Source organism: Pavona decussata, unplaced genomic scaffold (genome assembly GCF_977016875.1).
Source record: "Pavona decussata unplaced genomic scaffold, jaPavDecu1.1 SCAFFOLD_85, whole genome shotgun sequence".
Classification (NCBI taxonomy): Eukaryota; Metazoa; Cnidaria; class Anthozoa; order Scleractinia; family Agariciidae; genus Pavona; species Pavona decussata.
Genome location: NW_028145503.1, coordinates 1,225,413 through 1,242,026, shown reverse-complemented (window position 1 = coordinate 1,242,026; position 16,614 = coordinate 1,225,413). Strand labels below are relative to the sequence as shown.

The 16,614-nt window shown below is 37.8% G+C and overlaps 3 protein-coding genes across 21 annotated transcripts in view; all 3 read left to right on the top strand.

Annotated features, from left to right (window-relative positions):
* Nucleotides 1-16,614, top strand: part of LOC146475177 (uncharacterized) — a 275,844-nt gene that overhangs the window by 169,732 nt on the left and 89,498 nt on the right. For 6 of the 16 annotated variants that reach the window (XM_085116121.1, XM_085116116.1, XM_085116120.1 and 3 more), the window contains 5 exons: nt 11,899-12,060; nt 12,328-12,405; nt 14,383-14,450; nt 14,656-14,712; nt 15,651-15,759. In XM_085116121.1, coding sequence (XP_084972247.1) covers nt 11,899-12,060; nt 12,328-12,405; nt 14,383-14,450; nt 14,656-14,712; nt 15,651-15,759 — 474 coding nt within the window. Of the gene's footprint in view, nt 1-2,517; nt 2,591-3,124; nt 3,166-6,403; nt 6,520-7,625; nt 7,667-10,606; nt 10,731-11,898; nt 12,061-12,327; nt 12,406-14,382; nt 14,451-14,655; nt 14,713-15,650; nt 15,760-16,614 lie in introns of those variants that run through there. The other 10 variants (XM_085116133.1, XM_085116132.1, XM_085116130.1 and 7 more) reach the window with 5 other exon arrangements.
* LOC146475179 (uncharacterized) overlaps nt 1-16,614 on the top strand; it is a 453,604-nt gene that overhangs the window by 418,529 nt on the left and 18,461 nt on the right. The gene's annotated exons all lie outside the window — the stretch shown is intronic.
* LOC146475180 (uncharacterized) overlaps nt 1-16,614 on the top strand; it is a 104,212-nt gene that overhangs the window by 69,137 nt on the left and 18,461 nt on the right. The gene's annotated exons all lie outside the window — the stretch shown is intronic.

The window sequence follows — 16,614 nt, the reverse complement described above, 5'->3', positions numbered from 1 at the left end:
GAAAATTATTTGACATCGGATTCCCATACAAACACTGTTATTTCAGAGGTGTTTGCCTACTCGTCAAAATGGCGTCGAAAACCGTGATAAGTCCTATACAACTGGATTATTGTGGCGCTTATTCGGAGACGGCGCGTTTTCGAGTAAATATGGTATATATTGTACACTGAAATTATCATTATTATTATTATTATTATTATTATTATTATTATTATTATTATTATTATTATTATTACTATTATTATTATTATTATTATTATAATTATTATTATTATTATTATTATTAATTATTATTATTATTATTATTATTATTATTATTATTATTATTTTAACTAAAAGGGGGAAATTAAAATACTTGAAACATACCTTGGAGTCTATTGCGTGTATGGCATGTTTTTTTTATTATAATAGTAAATAATCCTAATGAGTGAGAATGATGTATTATTCAGTGATGACACAGGCAAACTCGCAAAAAGCCGGAGATCCGAGTGCTCCTATCAGGAGTCGAACTCAAGACCTTCCGATTACTAGCACTACCACTGAGCTACAGGAGACTCGTGGGAGCTAAGGCCATTCAACTAGGTTCACGGGACAAACATCCTGCATACTGCTAGGATTGGAATGCCAATGAGTGGCATGTGAGCAGTGGAATAAATGCGATGTATTATTCAGTAAATAACAATGTCATTCACTGAATAATACATCATTCTCAGATATTCACCGGCACCAGGCTAAAAAATTTTCCGTCACATTTATCCCAATCCTAATGAGGAAAGACGCTGTTAGAGCGAAAAAAAGTAAAATGCGATTTTTTACGAGCCTGGCAGGTACAAAAAACAAACGAGACATTTTTTTACCCAGCTAGGACCAGTGTTTTAATAAAATTTCTCAGCCAGCTAGAGATTTAGAAACGTTCTAGCCAGTTAACCGTCTGATGAATTCAGTTCCCAGCCAGCTCTTTTCCAGCCCGCAGAGCGAGTTTTTAGTCGAGCGGCTCCATCAGGTACTCCTAATGAGGTTTATGACGATCTCAGGGTTACTCTTCTACACACGTCTCTATTTTTTGCCCATCATTCTATTTGTAGCGACCTGCACAGCTTAGAACGCCTAACATTAATTGGTCGGGAGAACAAAAGAACGAACATCGTGGACACGGAAAGTCTGGAGAGGCTTGTCCCCGAAGCTGTCTCTGTCGCCAACAGTGAGGCTCTTGCCGCCCAAGGACTTAAACAACACCAACCGTTAAGGATAAGGGTAAGATAAGAACCGCTTCATTTAAGGAAAGGGGGGGGGGGGGGGCGCAATTCACTATCGCTCTTCAGTATGACCAACGTCTGGCCAAAAAACGATGGTCACATTTATGAACAATTACGGGGAAGTTAGATTAACGGGGGAATGACTGTATGAGCTTTTGTTAGGCGTTATAATCCGGACGGGTACAAGGTTTTAAAAGTCATCTTAAGACGGTTCAAATTGTTCCTGCTTAAGACTCGCAAACATGTTATTTTCTTCCCTCCAAATTTGCACACAAGCGAATTTTCCTTTTAAGTGATTTAGAGCACAGCCGATCGCTAATTTTTGGTCCGGAGTAATCGTGACCAATTTAAGATTGTGAATTTTTTTTGTAGTCTCCAGTTGAAACTAAAGGCTGGTTTCCATATGATCGCAGATCGCAATAAGGTCTGCGATCCTGCGATCGTGATCGCAGACGATCGCAGACCTTATTGCGATCTGCGATCATATGGAAACCAGCCTTAACGGGAACTTCGTAACTTCGTATCATTTTTCTCCGGGAAAATTTGATGGGCTCCGTATTTGATGGTTTGCCTGACAATGACTACGAGCACGTCCTTATATTTTCCGTACACGACTTTGTGTACTGACTGTGAACGGCCTGATTTATTTATTGTACTCAGAGTTCCGTCTCTCGTAATGCATGCTTTTAAGGTTCTTAAAAAACACCACGAAGGCCGACATCTTTAACACTAACGACAATTGTGAAAATGAACGAAAGTAACTTGCATGTTTTCAAATTTACGCAGTCGTTAGTTTTGATACAGGCTACGAACTCTTACTATTATTTATGGTAGAGATTATAAGCAATTTAAATTTCATTTGTCATCGAATAAAACTTCTTAATCAAAAACTGGATCATTGCATAATGCAATTTAAGGAATTTGATTGGCTTAGTGGCCATGGTATATGAGCCATTATACCATGCCTGAGAAACAGCGACCATTACACTATTTTGTGGTGGTTCGTGCAAAGCGAAATCAGCAAGATCTAGCAATATTTCTTGATTTTTTTTTTAAATAAAACAAGTATTCCACTCAAGCTTGTCGTCGCTACGCACCTCATTGGCTGTCTATCAGCTCATATCCAACGCGCGTTTGCAGAATAATTCAGTTATTTAATTACATGCATTTCGGGCGATAGACGTGATTGGTGGATGCGCTGTGACAATTCCGCAATTGTTCATGAACTCAAAAACCGTGACATTTTGCGTCCGCTTCCCAGAAACTAGTGTCCTTGGTATCTCGCAATTTTTACTACTGTTTCTTTCCTAAAAGAGTTTTGAACGAGATCAGAGGTAAGGCATGCTAAGTGGAAAGTTAATGCTGTTAGCGTAGTTAAGTTACGCCGGTTTTTAAGAAGGGTGAGTGTAGTGGCGCACTGATTTCGTCACAAGTCTGATTTGAATACGAAAATAACTGACCATGAACACTCAATTGGCGTACCTAAAGCAAACTCAACGATGGAAAAATCGCTTAATCGTTTCTAATTAAATGAGTAAAGACCTTTAGTTGATGGTGGCCGGTAGCTACTTGATGCACATCGTTTAAAAATCGTAATAATTACATTTGTTTCCTTATTCTCGCGCACATTTGGGTCAACATTGCTGTGGAAGTCCAAGCTTGTTCTTTTAATTGTCTTAAGGTTTCATTCCTAATGAATTTACCTTACATAGTCATCTTTCGTCTCGTAGGACAAAATTCAACTGTGTCAAGTCAACAATAGTTAATAGTTGCTCTGAATGGCTGCCAAACTACGCAACAACATGTCGCATATTAATGTGACCAAATTAGGCTAATAGTAACTTTGTTTATCTCGTTTTTGTTTGTAGGATCTTTACTTCTAATAAGAAGCTTACGCCAGAGCTAAAAGGTGTGTTTTCACAATAGAATCATTTAGTAAATTGTTATTTATTGACTGAAACAACATCTTAGCCGGTGAGGGTAAAAGGCGGAATGAGTTTGCGGAATGGCATGTGGCATGGCGTGCGGAATGGCATAATTATGCGAAAATACGATTTACGTGGGAAATAAATTAACTGAAGAGCGCGTCATGTTTTCGCGCCAATTTTATAAGAGCAGCAGCTTTTTTGATGCTGCGGACTCTGGCTAAATATTAACAACAATTCGAGGATTTGATCGTCTGATTGTTGATTTGGAAGAAGTGAGGGTAAAGAAAGCGATGAATACTGTTTAGTTTTCGCATTCAAGGAACTATGAGTAAATCCGTAGTAAATTAAATTTCATGTTCACTTTACTCCACGCGACTTCGGTTGACAAAAATAACGTGGCAGCGTAAAGTCTTCTCAGGACAAAGATTGATCCTTTACCGAGGGCAAATAATAAACATTTTTTTCTTTTTTTTCAAACCCTCGGTAAAAGAACAATTCTCATACCCTGTATGCTCGATGATTCATTTATCATGAGCGGGAAAATGAACAACAATTTGACCAAAATGCATTTGTGGTAAGAATAGTTTCGCAACTTAACCTTTCACACAACCAGTTTTGATAATTAGACACCATACTTGTCATCTGCTTTTTTGCTCTAGGGCTTTTTCGCTTTTAAATCTCATTTTAGGTTGGGACGTCTGGCACAGAAAGACCTTAATTAAAGACGGATATGTTTAGTTCGATAACGCGTAACTGAACTATAGCTACCTGAATCGCCGTATTGAATAGCTAGGTAGCTAGCTCAGCAGCTCAACAGTGACTTGCGTACTCGTCGCTCGACGAAAATGTAACAGTAAGGTGAGAAAAAGTAGAACATATTTTTCCCATGAATTGTACAAATTGTAACCGTCAAAGAGCCTGATAAAATGACCGAGTTTCAATTTAAAATTTCTCACATAATAGTTTTGGCCTTGGACTGATGTTATTTCTCCAGTCTGGTGTTGCTTTTTGTCTAGGCTACTCGCTGCCACGTTCTTTTTGTCAACTAGAAATTTAATTTATTCTTAGTTCCTTGAATGCGAAACTTCATCGATTTCTTCACTCTCACTTCCTAACCAGCGATCAGACATGTTCTATCCCAGGCGTATATTTTCTAATCCTCAATCTGTTGTTTGGTTGTTTAATAGTCCGCAATATCGAAAAAACTGCTGCTCTTATAAAATTGGCGCGAAAACAGGATGCGCTCTTCAGTTAATTTATTCCCCGCGTAAATCGTATTTCGCATAATTATGCCATTCCGCACGCCATGCCACATACCATTCCGCAAACTCTTTCCGTCTTTTACCCTCACCGCATCTTAGCTAAGAGATGCTTACTAAGCATGAAGTAAAACCCATTCCAGCGATGCAGTCAGGTGTTTCTTCAACAGCAAATTAATGTTGATAATTGTATAAACTAGGAATTGCTTAATATTAATCCAGGAGCCATAATCATGATTATTAATCCCTGATTACGGCCCCTGTATTAAGCTAAATTTCTATTTGTAAAATTTTGTGGGTTGCAGGGTAGCTATTTTAAATTAAGGCGGAGGTTAAAATTTGATAATTGTATAAACTAGGAATTGCTTAATATTAATCCAGGAGCCATAATCATGATTATTAATCCCTGATTACGGCCCCTGTATTAAGCTAAATTTCTATTTGTAAAATTTTGTGGGTTGCAGGGTAGCTATTTTAAATTAAGGCGGAGGTTAAAATACGTCAAGAATTGCATTGTTCTTAATTCTTGCACACTAGAAACTGAAACAATGTTTAAAGTTATTCAAAAATTCTAAACTTGGCAACTAGCCCTCGGCAACTAGCCCTCGAAATGCAGTAATTAGTTCGACAACTTACAATCTTCAATAACAGTCTTGGGAAACTAGCCCGAGTGGGAAATACTAAGCACATGTCAGGTTCTACATACAGTGTTGAACAAAAATGACGCATACCTAAGGGATTTTACTTGCTGCTTCTTGTATGTCACGCTTTGTTGGTTTAACGTTTTTGCTTCGTAAAGCATTTAGTCTTGAGAAAACATTTAGAAAGTCCGATCATCTTCTTCACTGATCTACCATCTCTTTAAACCATGCATCTGGTAAACCCCTCGTTAATGTGTTATACCACTTATGGCTTTATATAGTGCAGCTCTGGGCGCGAATTTTGTGGCAACAGCTTAGATCAGTCATTTGTACAATCAGCCATTCATGACCTGGTTTATATTCGATTGAAGCTTCATATTCCAGTGACTCTACTCACAATTTTTGTTTTGTCCAAACATGTCTCTATCATACGTCATCACTGTGTAGGTATTTGTAAGTAAGATGAATGTTTGACTCCACAGTGTGTTGTGCACCTACTGCCACATTACTCTACACATCTATCCGTGCTAGCTATGGAATTGAATTTTCTACAATTACTATTTACTAGGTTCGTTATTTTCAGTAAATCTTTAGTTACATTTATACCCCACGAAGTGCAGTGTTTTTGCATATCCGGCAGAAACTGAAAGTAATTTAGGGAAGACATTAATGATTAAAAATTGTCAATTTGCAAGCCATCAACCCTCAGCAGGAATGTCTGGTATGGGTTCTCTTGCTTATTAAGTCTAACGGACTTTTTAAAATTGAACTAATAACTCCAACAACTTGGCAGCTTGAAGAAGAGTCTCTAAAGAAGTTAGCTCCTGAACAAAATAGAAGCATATAGTGTCAGGTTTTACATACAAGTCATACATATTTTAAAAGACGCATGCTTCAATTGCTCGACATGCTATATTATCTGGTGTCATGCTTTGATGGTTTCACGGTTTGGCTGCTTGAAGCAATAAAGTCTTGAGAAACAGTTCACTCTGATAAAACCGATCATTTATCTACAATCTCAGTGAACAATTCATCCAGTGAACGTCTTGTTTATATGTGATAGCACTTATGGCTTAATATCAACTCTAGGAATTTTTTTAGCGGCAGTTGGGCACAGTCATCAGTATAAAGAATCAGCCATTCATGACCTGCGGTTTATATCTGATTGAACTCAGTCGTTTGTTTTGATACAGGCTACGAACTCTAAATAATATTCATGATGGAGATGATAAGCAATTTAAACTTCATTTGGCACCGAATAAAAGCTCTTAATTATATGCAACTTCGGGCGCTATGATTGGTGGAAGATATAACAATTCAGCAATTGTTCATGTACTTAGAAACAACATTTCGCTTCAGTATTCCAGAGGCTAGTATCCTTGGTATATTGCAAATTACTTTGCTGCTTCTTTCCTAAAAGGGTTTCTAATGAGTGGTGAGTAATAAGTGGTAAATTAACGCTATTAGCGTAGTCGAGTTATGTAATTACGAAGGGTGTAGTGGTACATCGATTGTGTTTTGTTGGTAGGCATTGATATGTTCTATTCTCTATTGCTATACGCTCAGCCGAATAGAAATCATTTCTAATGTAAGTGGAATGAGTAATGAACACAACAGTAGTGGAGGGAGCCGCCAGTAATTATCGTTTATTACAATAGTACAGTGCCAAGATACAAGCAAAGACAAAACACAGTCCATATAAAATATACAATTACAAAACAAAATATAAATGCTGAACAGTACAATAACAAAAAGTACAACTCAGCGAAACATTTTCGAAGTAGGATATAGAAAAAATGTCTAGACAAGGCTAGAACTTTACTCTAAATGATAACTAGTAACAACTGTATACGGAAAAAATTAGCCTCGAGAAAAACTGGTCGGCGTCAAGTGGTGTGATATGCGCAAGGAGTGGTTTATAAAGGCGCATGAAACCCCTAATGGGAATAGAAACAATACAACCAAATTAACAACCAAAAGAAATACATTATATGGTTTATTATTTCCTCGCAAGTCTTATTTGGATACGAAAATGATGATCATGAATACTCAATTGGCGTACCTTAAGCAACCTAAACGATGGATAAATCGCTTCCAATCGTTACTAATTATGTTGAAAAAGACGTTTAATGGATCATGGCTCCTATTACTTGATGTTCATCGTTTAAGAATTGTAATAGTTATACGTGCTTCCGTATTCTCGCGTACAATTGAACCAACGATGCAGCGGAGTCCAGGGTCGCTCCTTTAACTGTTTTAAGGTTTAAGTGCTCAATGGAATTACATTACATCGTCATCTTACAACTCGTAGACTGACAACAAAGAACTGTGTTAAGTCAAGTCAATAATAGTTAATAGTTGCACTTAATGGCTGCCAAACTAAACAACAACATGAGAATGATGTATTACTTCAGAAAGTGACACAGGCATACTCGGAAAAAAAAAAATCCGAGTGCTCCTACATGTATGTTGCTTTAGCAGCTTGTTAATGTGACCGAATTAGGCTAATGATAACTTTGTTTGTCTGGTTTTTGTTTGTAGGATCTTTACTTCTAATAAGAGGCCTACGCCAGAGCTAAAAGGTGTGTTTTCACAACAGAATCATTAAGTGAATTGTTATTTATTGACTGAAACAACATCTTAGCTAAGAGATGCTTACTAAGCATGAAGTAAAACCCATTCCAGCGATGCAGTCAGGCGTTTCTTCAACAGCAAATTAATGTTGATAATTGTATAAACTAGGAATTACTTAATATTAATCCAGGAGCCATAATCATGATTATTAATCCCTGATTATGGCGCCTGTATTAAGCTAAATTTCTATTTGTAAAATTTTCTGGGTTGCAGGGTAGTTATTTTCAATTAAGGGAGAGGTTAAAATACGTCAAGAAGTGCATTCATTTGTTCTTAATTCATGCGCACTAGAAACTGAAACTAATTAACATTTAAACTTATTCAAAAATTCTAAACTTGGTAACTAGCCCTCGGCATGAATACAAGTCTTATTGAGGTTCAAAATGACAGTACTAACTCCGGTAACTTGCTAGCTTCAATAACATTCTCAGGAACTGAACTGAAGCGTGCGTGAGAAACCGGTTAAGGTTGTTAAGCGCTTGTCAGGTTCTAGATACAGTGTTAACAAAAATGACGCATACCTAAGAGGTTTTTCTTGCTGCTCCTTGTATGTCAAGCTTTGTTGGTTTAACGTTTGTGCTTCGCAAAGCATTTAGTCTTGAGAAACAATTTAGTCGAAATAAAGTCCGATCCTCTCCTTTACTAATCTACCATCTTTTTTAAACATGCATCTAGTAAACCTCTTTTCAATATGTTATACCACTAAGGGCTTAATATCAGCTCTGGGCGGGAATTTTGCGGCAACAACTGAGTTAATTCGTTTGCACAATCAACCATTCATGACTTGGTTTATATCTGATTGAAGCTTTATTTTCCAGTGACGCTATTAAAAAGAGTTTTAAGTTTTGTTGAAGCATGCCATCAGTGTATAGGTATTTGTAAGTAAGATAAATTTTTGACTCCAAGGTGTGTTGTGCACCCCCTGCCGCATTACTCTACACATCTTTCCGTGTTAGCTATGGAATTGAATTTTCTACAGTTACTATTTAATAGGTTCGTTATTTTCAGTAAATCTTTAGCTACATTTATACCCCACGAAGTACAGTGCTCTTGCAAATCAGAAAGTGAAAGTAATTTAGGGAAGACATTAATGATTGAAAATTGTCAATTTGCCAGCCAACCCTCAGCAGGAATGTCTGATATGGGTTCTCTTGTTTATTAAGTCTTAACGTACTTTTTGACTCCAACAACTTGTTAGATTGAAGAACAGTCCCTGAGAAAGTTAGCTCCAGAACAAAACACTAAACATATCAGTGTCAGGTTTTACATACAAGTCATAAGGGTTTCAGTAGACGCATACTTCAGTGGCTCGACAAAAACTATACTTTTATTTTATTATGTCCTAGCCTATCTAAAATTAGTAATATGAAAGAAATCGAATTTTCCACCCTTGCCGCGATATGTTTGATTTTTACGGATAGGCGCATACACAGAACGACGCAATATTTCCCAAAATCATTCCAACAGATATTTAGAGATTGTAAGAAAAGATTTGAGTTTTTTTTAAAGGCGTTAGAATGATTTGTTTTTGCACGCGAGGCTCTTTTTACCCGTGTAATAATTTAGCGCCTTAAATAACGATTTTAACCGACTTTCGTTATGTGCATTTTTCTTATAATAAAAGGATATTTCACCGAAAAAACTATACAGTGATCTTAGTTATATTCTGGCCTATCTAAGATTAAAATATCAAAGTACAGTTCGTGTCTGTTCCGCTAGCGGCAGTCATTTTGAATAATTTAGGCTCGATCGACTGTCATAAGGAATGGGACCAAGTTGTAAGTTTCGGAAATCCTCGGGAATTTCCGACACGCGTCGAGTTCCGAACAGTTTCAAAATGGCCGCCCTTCGTAAAAACTGACGGGAAAGAAAGGCTTTTTTTCCCAAATTTTAGGCGAGAGCCCCCAATGTAGCCTCACCAACCCGTGGTAAAATAAAGTCAAACTGGTTTGAATTAATGTAACGAGCCTCTCAGGGACAGGCAATACTTAAACTTATGTTGTGGCGTCCCATATTCTGTTTGCTGAACAACTCCTTACAAACTATAAAATTATGTTCTGGAGGAGAGGATGAGGAGTGACCAGTCTGTTGCGGTGTTAACTTCAGATTTCGACTTTGGAAGCCAGCAAAAAAAGAAAAACAAAAAAATGCCCCGGGCTAGGTGATTTATCCTAGCTTGAAGTGGTGCAATAGTTGACCATCTTTTAGTCTTACTAAGGTGACCTAGGGTGATCTTTGTAACCTGCTAGAGGCGTCCTACATGGCTTAGCATAGGATTGAACTTTGATCTTCCTGGTATAACAGATGCAGAAAACATGTGGCAGAGATGTGGCACTAAGTTGGATTATCTGCCTGGTACAGTTATCTTCCCTTCATGTAAACAGGCCATAAGGAGTCCCCTTATATGCGTGCTTGGGTCTAGGGATCACAAATTGTAAACTTTTACAGATGGTCATAAATTTCTTTGCTTTGTTATAGCAGGACAAAGAGCCATAGTGACCCCGCTTGTCATTATCAATCTAGTTGTCTGAATATATATTACCCATGCTTATTATATGCATATTTTCCTTGTACTATTGTTAGAATTGTTGGTACTATAAATTGGCACAAAGTTAAACAAGATTTGTATTAATTTTCAGTCTATATTTATTTTGGTAAACAGTCTTTGGGTAATCTCCTTGCCAAATGATTTAAGGATTAAAAGAACAAGGACGACTGAGTAAGGAAGACAAATTTTGAATTCTGATAATGAAAAAAGTGAGTTACACCAAAAAACGTCAACTGTGATGAAAGTTCTTTGACTGAAATAATCCTTTGTGACATTAGAAGTAATGATCACAGAATGACTAACAGTTGTTCTTTTATCTTAGGGAGAACTTATTGAGTGAGTTACGTTTGTCTTTTTCCCGTCATTCATGGCGGGGAGTGCAAAGAAAGCCAAATATCAGAGTGACGTCACACCACCTAATTCTGAAGAAGGAACACTTGGTTTTGACAATGACAATTTAAGAGGTAAGAAAACAAAACGTTTGCCAAATTAATAGAAAGTGAAAAGATTTTTTCAGCCATTGTTGACCCGAGGAAAATGTTTTTTTTTTTTATAGATGCAAAAATGCAAAATTATTTATATTGAGCTGATAAGCCAAGTTCAAAATAGAGTAACAGACAACAGCAGTAAAACGTGTTAAGCACAGTAGAATATGAAAAATAAACGTGCCTTGTGTCGGTTTTTTATCTTCAGGTGCAGTATAATTTATCTATTTTCAACTATTTTTAGTTGTGTAACATTATCAACGTTTTGTCCTGAACTTCCGTTATAGCGTGTCAGTTTGTCAGGGTAATGTAGTCATGTCACTGCAGTATGAATCGTTCTAAAAGCTACGCTTTTGAACTGAAGACTAAAAAGTAATTAAAGCTTGAATTAAGGCCCACGCGTGACGAAACTCTTCGTGTTCTGTTGTTTTATTTCTCAGACCAGGGATAGGAGAGCAACCAAAACCGCGAGCGCACGCCAAAAACTCCCGATGCCGCGAGATTACACGAAAGCAGATGCGCCCTGAGTCTCCTCGCAAAAGGCGACTTTTTCGATTACCGATTATCCCTGAGAGAATTGAGGAATTACCTGCTCTAGTTAATAGGAGGAATTGTGTTTATTACGGAGGGTTTTGATCATGTTACACCGTATATGAAACCAGTCCGTGATATAATGTCTCACTGGTCTTACTGACTTATTAAAGACGATGATAATATTTTTCTGCTTTGTCCTAGTGTAGGGGATTTTTGTTCGTATTTTAAGCCTCATTAGCAAACATTAGCATAAATGACAAGACTAGCCATAGATAAATGGTCTATTTAAATCAGAAGATGTTGGCATGTTATTGATTTTTAGGAACAAGCGTTAAAAGTATCAAGATTTTACCAAGAATGTATGGCTGGGTGGCAGCCCTTGCCTCGTAACGATACATTCTTTGCTTTTTTAAAAACTAAAATATCTCAGAATATTCAACATGTAACACTTATATTTACACTGATTACGAAGAGTGGTGTGCTGTTTGTTAATTTATGTAGGTGTCTATTTGTGCCAGTAGCTCGTTGTTTGATAACCAGATATATATGCTACTGAAGCAAAATGTAAACCATGACGTTATCTTCATCAACTGGATCGTTTTGTTTTAATTAGCGATAGTGGAGGTTTACAAGGAAGAGGGTAATGAGAGCTACCGTAAACGAGACTATTACAATGCTGTGAACTTCTACACTGAAGGAATAAACGTGAAATGCAAAGATGACGAACTGAATGCCAAACTGTACAGCAACAGAGCAACAGCAAATTTCTATCAGGGTAAGTGGTCTTCGTCGCAATTTCTCCTGTTAAAAATCCTGCTTGAATACAAAACCAAAACCGCCATCATGTTCATTTTTAATTTTTCTCATCATCACAGTACTCGTTCCAAGTCCCAGCTCGGTGGAACGCATTGAGTTAGTTTTAAATACTTGTGCTGTTGGTTTTGAAGATACAGTTATCCCAGGGCACCAAAGAAAGAAAGAACCGGTCGCTTACGTTATGTCAACCACACTCGTTTGTTAAAGTTCTATTTCTTGTTTTAAGGAAAATACCAAGAGACAATAGATGATGCAAAAGCTGCCATTGACTTACAACCAACTTACATTAAAGCCATCGAAAGAGGTGAGACGTATTATCTGGTCAGATAAATGAAGTTGACCGGTCCTTTGCGCATAGATCTTTACAGCTCAAAGGACTTACCCGTAGAGTTCCGATAGTAACGACCCTTCGAAAGTAACGTTAAAACTTTGTGGCTATTAATAAATCCCGAAAATAGCGAGCCCCCGAAAGTAACGATCCCCCCGAAAGTAGCGAGTCCACAAAAAGTAAGCGAGACCATGCAAGTTTTTTTTTTAATTACTTTATATAAATACCGAATGCCTCTATTGTTTTCCAATCCATAGTCAAATTTTTAATGTACAATACTAATATCTTCGTGCATGGACAAATTTATCACGATAAGGCACTTTACAACAACGAAGCCATCATTCGTCCTTGACATCAGTTCACTGATGGCGTAAAGTGCAAAATTAGAATTTCGTATTAATTAACAACAGGAACGTTTCTTCAAATTAAAACTGAAAGCTCTATATATACTGCAGTATAAAACCTATTGGTGTGTCATGGACTAAAAGCACCGAGTTTATCTTTCCTCCCCTGAGTCAGAGAAGAATTCGATTTTACATCGGCTGATTCATTCATGCGGTAGTCCGGTAGATCATCGATGTTTATTTCACTGTCCCTGCTACCAGAAATGGGTAGTGGCCTTAATTCTGTCAGTTGTTTGAGCTCTGCGCGAATCACATAATTTTTCATTTCGGAGAAAAGAGCTAGCGCTAGCTTATTTCATGGTTTTTGTTCCCCGAAAATAACGACTCTCCGAAAGTAACGAGCCCCAAACGCTGCTAATTCCGAAAGTAACGAGGGTCGCTACTATCGGAACTTTACGGTAGTTTACACAGGTTCGGATTCCAGTCAGTGCTGTTTAACAACCGGGTTTATCGAGGTACTGCAGACTACTGAGATCACTGTGAGTTTATCGAGGTACTGCAGTCTACAGAGATCACTTGCATTGCGGACAACTGTTTCATCAGGTACACTGAGTTTAGCTGGACTCTTCATGATGTGAGGATGGGGAATCTCTTCAACTCTCTTCTCGTAAGCGGGAAAGAGGAGCAACGAGAAAACGTTCTAAAGACTGAGTAAAGAAATCCCTTTCATGCACTCTGCCATTTGTCACTACAAGTTTATAGCCCTGGCTGCAGATCATGATACTAAGAGACAACAGATCAGCCATTGAACCCTATCCGTTGGGAACAGGAGAAGAGCCAGTGTTAAGGAAAAGTAGCAACGATCAAAACCCCAACTTCAACATTCACTTGATCCACCAGACGATCGTTGGAATGCAGTCGTTGATCGGGAAAGCCTCTGAATTACGGATAGGTCCAGTCAGTGATAGTGCTTATTAAATATTCAGCTTAAAAGGCAAACCAACGCAACCTTTGTAATAAAAGCACAATTAACTGCCGCAATGTTCCAAAAGTAGTGACTCCCATTCCCTAACCCCCAAATGACATAGATAAAATTTGTTGGTAGCTGTTAAGGAAGCCTCCCTGTGCAACAATCCTCTCAAAATATTGGCAACTTGAGGCTTACTGTAACGTTCCTTTCTGCACAATGAGACCTCTTCTCGCAATGGGTGAAACAAGAGTCGGAAAAGGCGTCTGCTCTCGATCACAGGCTATGAGCCTCCCAGTAATGTGCCGATCAATTCGAAACCTACTTTGGTTACGTGACCAATTAGATTGCAGGACAAACCAAATATACACATGTGTGCTGTGGAGGGTGCCTGATACACGGCCTTCTGGTCGTTCGGTGCCCGACGGCTATGCCATGCTGATGAGGCCTAACAAGGCCGAAACAGCTGTCCATGGCTGCCACTGCCCGGGTGATATGGCTGTGCGCATGCGTACGGTACTGGCCAGGACGTGGGTCGGGGTACGAGTGTATCACTTGCTTTAATTGATTGTCAAATATAACATGTACAGTTCACGCTTGGAAGTTTAATTTTTCTAAAAACTTTAATATTTTGATTTGTAGGGGCAAGTGCTTCTGAAAAGCTGGGTCGACGTGAAGAAGCCATCAAATGGTGTGACAGGGGATTGGCAGTATCCTTTAATTCTTCGCAGTAAATACCACCAAAAGTGAAACTGAATATATTCTATGCAACTAAAGATACTCTAGGCAAATCAGTCAACGATAATTGTACCTAAAAAATTGAATTCAATATCTTTTCGTATAACAATTATGGCTTGGTCGCCTTGTTTTATTTGGTTTGTTGAGCGATTTATCTTAACTTTTCGGTAAAAACAGATCAACAAGCAAAACAAAGCTTTGCTGGATTTGAAGAAGTCTATCAATAAACCCCAGGTATTTAAATTAGGAAAGTTTGAGTAAAGAGAAATTAATTCGTAGGTTTTGACTATCAAAAAAGGATTACAAGATGTCAATTTTTTTTTTCAAACCAGTTTTCAGGCCAGGGTCTTTAAATATCCATATAAATATCCATACCTGTTTTCATATCTGAATCATTTAGAATGATGTTCTGGCGAGAGCTGTCAGCTCCGGTTTTCGTCTCTCCATAAAATCCAAATTTCAAAATTAGAATTCGATAAGAAACTGAACGAGTAATTTCGTACCCAAATTTTCCACGGTCAGGAGGAAGGGATAGATTTCCAAACCTGCAGTGAGATCTGGGTAAGAGAGTAGTAACAGAGATAGGGGCCACTGCAATAAACAATATTTCTATTCTTTTATTCATTCATTCATTCATTCATTCATTCATTCATTCATTCATTCATTCATTCATTCATTCATTCATTCATTCATTCATTCATTCATTCATTCATTCATTCATTCATTCATTCATTCATTCATTCATTCATTCATTCCTTCCTTCCTTCCTTCCTTCCTTCCTTCCTTCGTTCACTCATTCATTCATTCATTCATTCATTCATTCATTCATTCATTCCTTCCTTCCTTCCTTCGTTCACTCATTCATTCATTCATTCATTCATTCATTCATTCATTCCTTCGTTCGTTCGTTCGTTCACTCATTCATTCATTCCTTCGTTCGTTCGTTCGTTCCTTCGTTCGTTCGTTCGTTAGTTCGTTCATTCACTTCTTTTTTCCTCCCTTCATTTATTCATTCCTTTGTTCCTTCTTTCCTTAGATTTTATTTTAAACACATTGTTTTAAACGCCTTTGTCGTTCCCATAAACTTTAAGCCTAAGGATAAACCCACACCCTTCTCATTTTATGATCCAGTATTACACCAACGCCACTGTTTATTCTCTTCAACTTTACAGGAAAAGATCGTCAGTAGCTTCCCTAGGGATGTAAGGGAATTCCCTGGGGGTGCTGGGTTCCCCGGTGCAGGAGGAGCTGGAGTGTTCCCTGCTGAATCAGTCACTGGAAGTAAGTGACAACTATATCTATATTTTATCCGTGTTTTCGTTACTTTCCTTTTGTTAATATTATGTTTACATTAGCCCAAGTGTTGCATCAAACATGTTACATTCGTTTGGCCATCTCGCTCAACACTGTGCAAACATCGTCCAACAATGTTGGATGATGTTGCAATCAATGATCGATCAATTATTAGCATTTAACGACTGAGTGATTTTCTAAATAGGTATCGTAATTTTCTGACAGCCATTGTTATACGGTCGTGTGCTTCAAACGTAATTGCTCACTAAACAAAAACGCGCCATATTTGAACGCACTTTCAACTGAGAATTTCAAATCTCTAATGGATAGTCCATATTTTAAGCCTGCGTGCCGGCCACATGTTCCCCACTGAAAAAGTCAGTTTCTTTTTAATTTTCGAATGTAAAGGAATAGTTCCTAAACTTCATAAAAATCATATTTTTGGCTACAGTTGTAGATGCAGCATTCCTCGTGAAATTCGTGGTGTTCATAACGACAGGTAGGACTTGAGAAAGTCAGAAAAGCTAGTTTTGTTAGTGCGCTGCAGGCAAATTAAAGCCTTTTTTGTTGTTTTTTCTCTCATTTTCGGCCTTCACATTCAACTTCGCAGCTTCGGTGTTCATGAATAAGAGTGGTACAGCTTATCCAGCATTCTGTCGATGTTACGATATGTAGATGACGTTACATAGTTGTGATTTCATGTGCGTTGTCAGCGGTTTTGTACCGTGAATATAATACTTAGGTTTTTGTATTAGCTAGTCAGTTGAACTAACGTTAGCTATTGATGAAAGACTCAAACATGGTGTCAGAAGTAAATTGACGCAAAAATTCAAGATTTCAAGC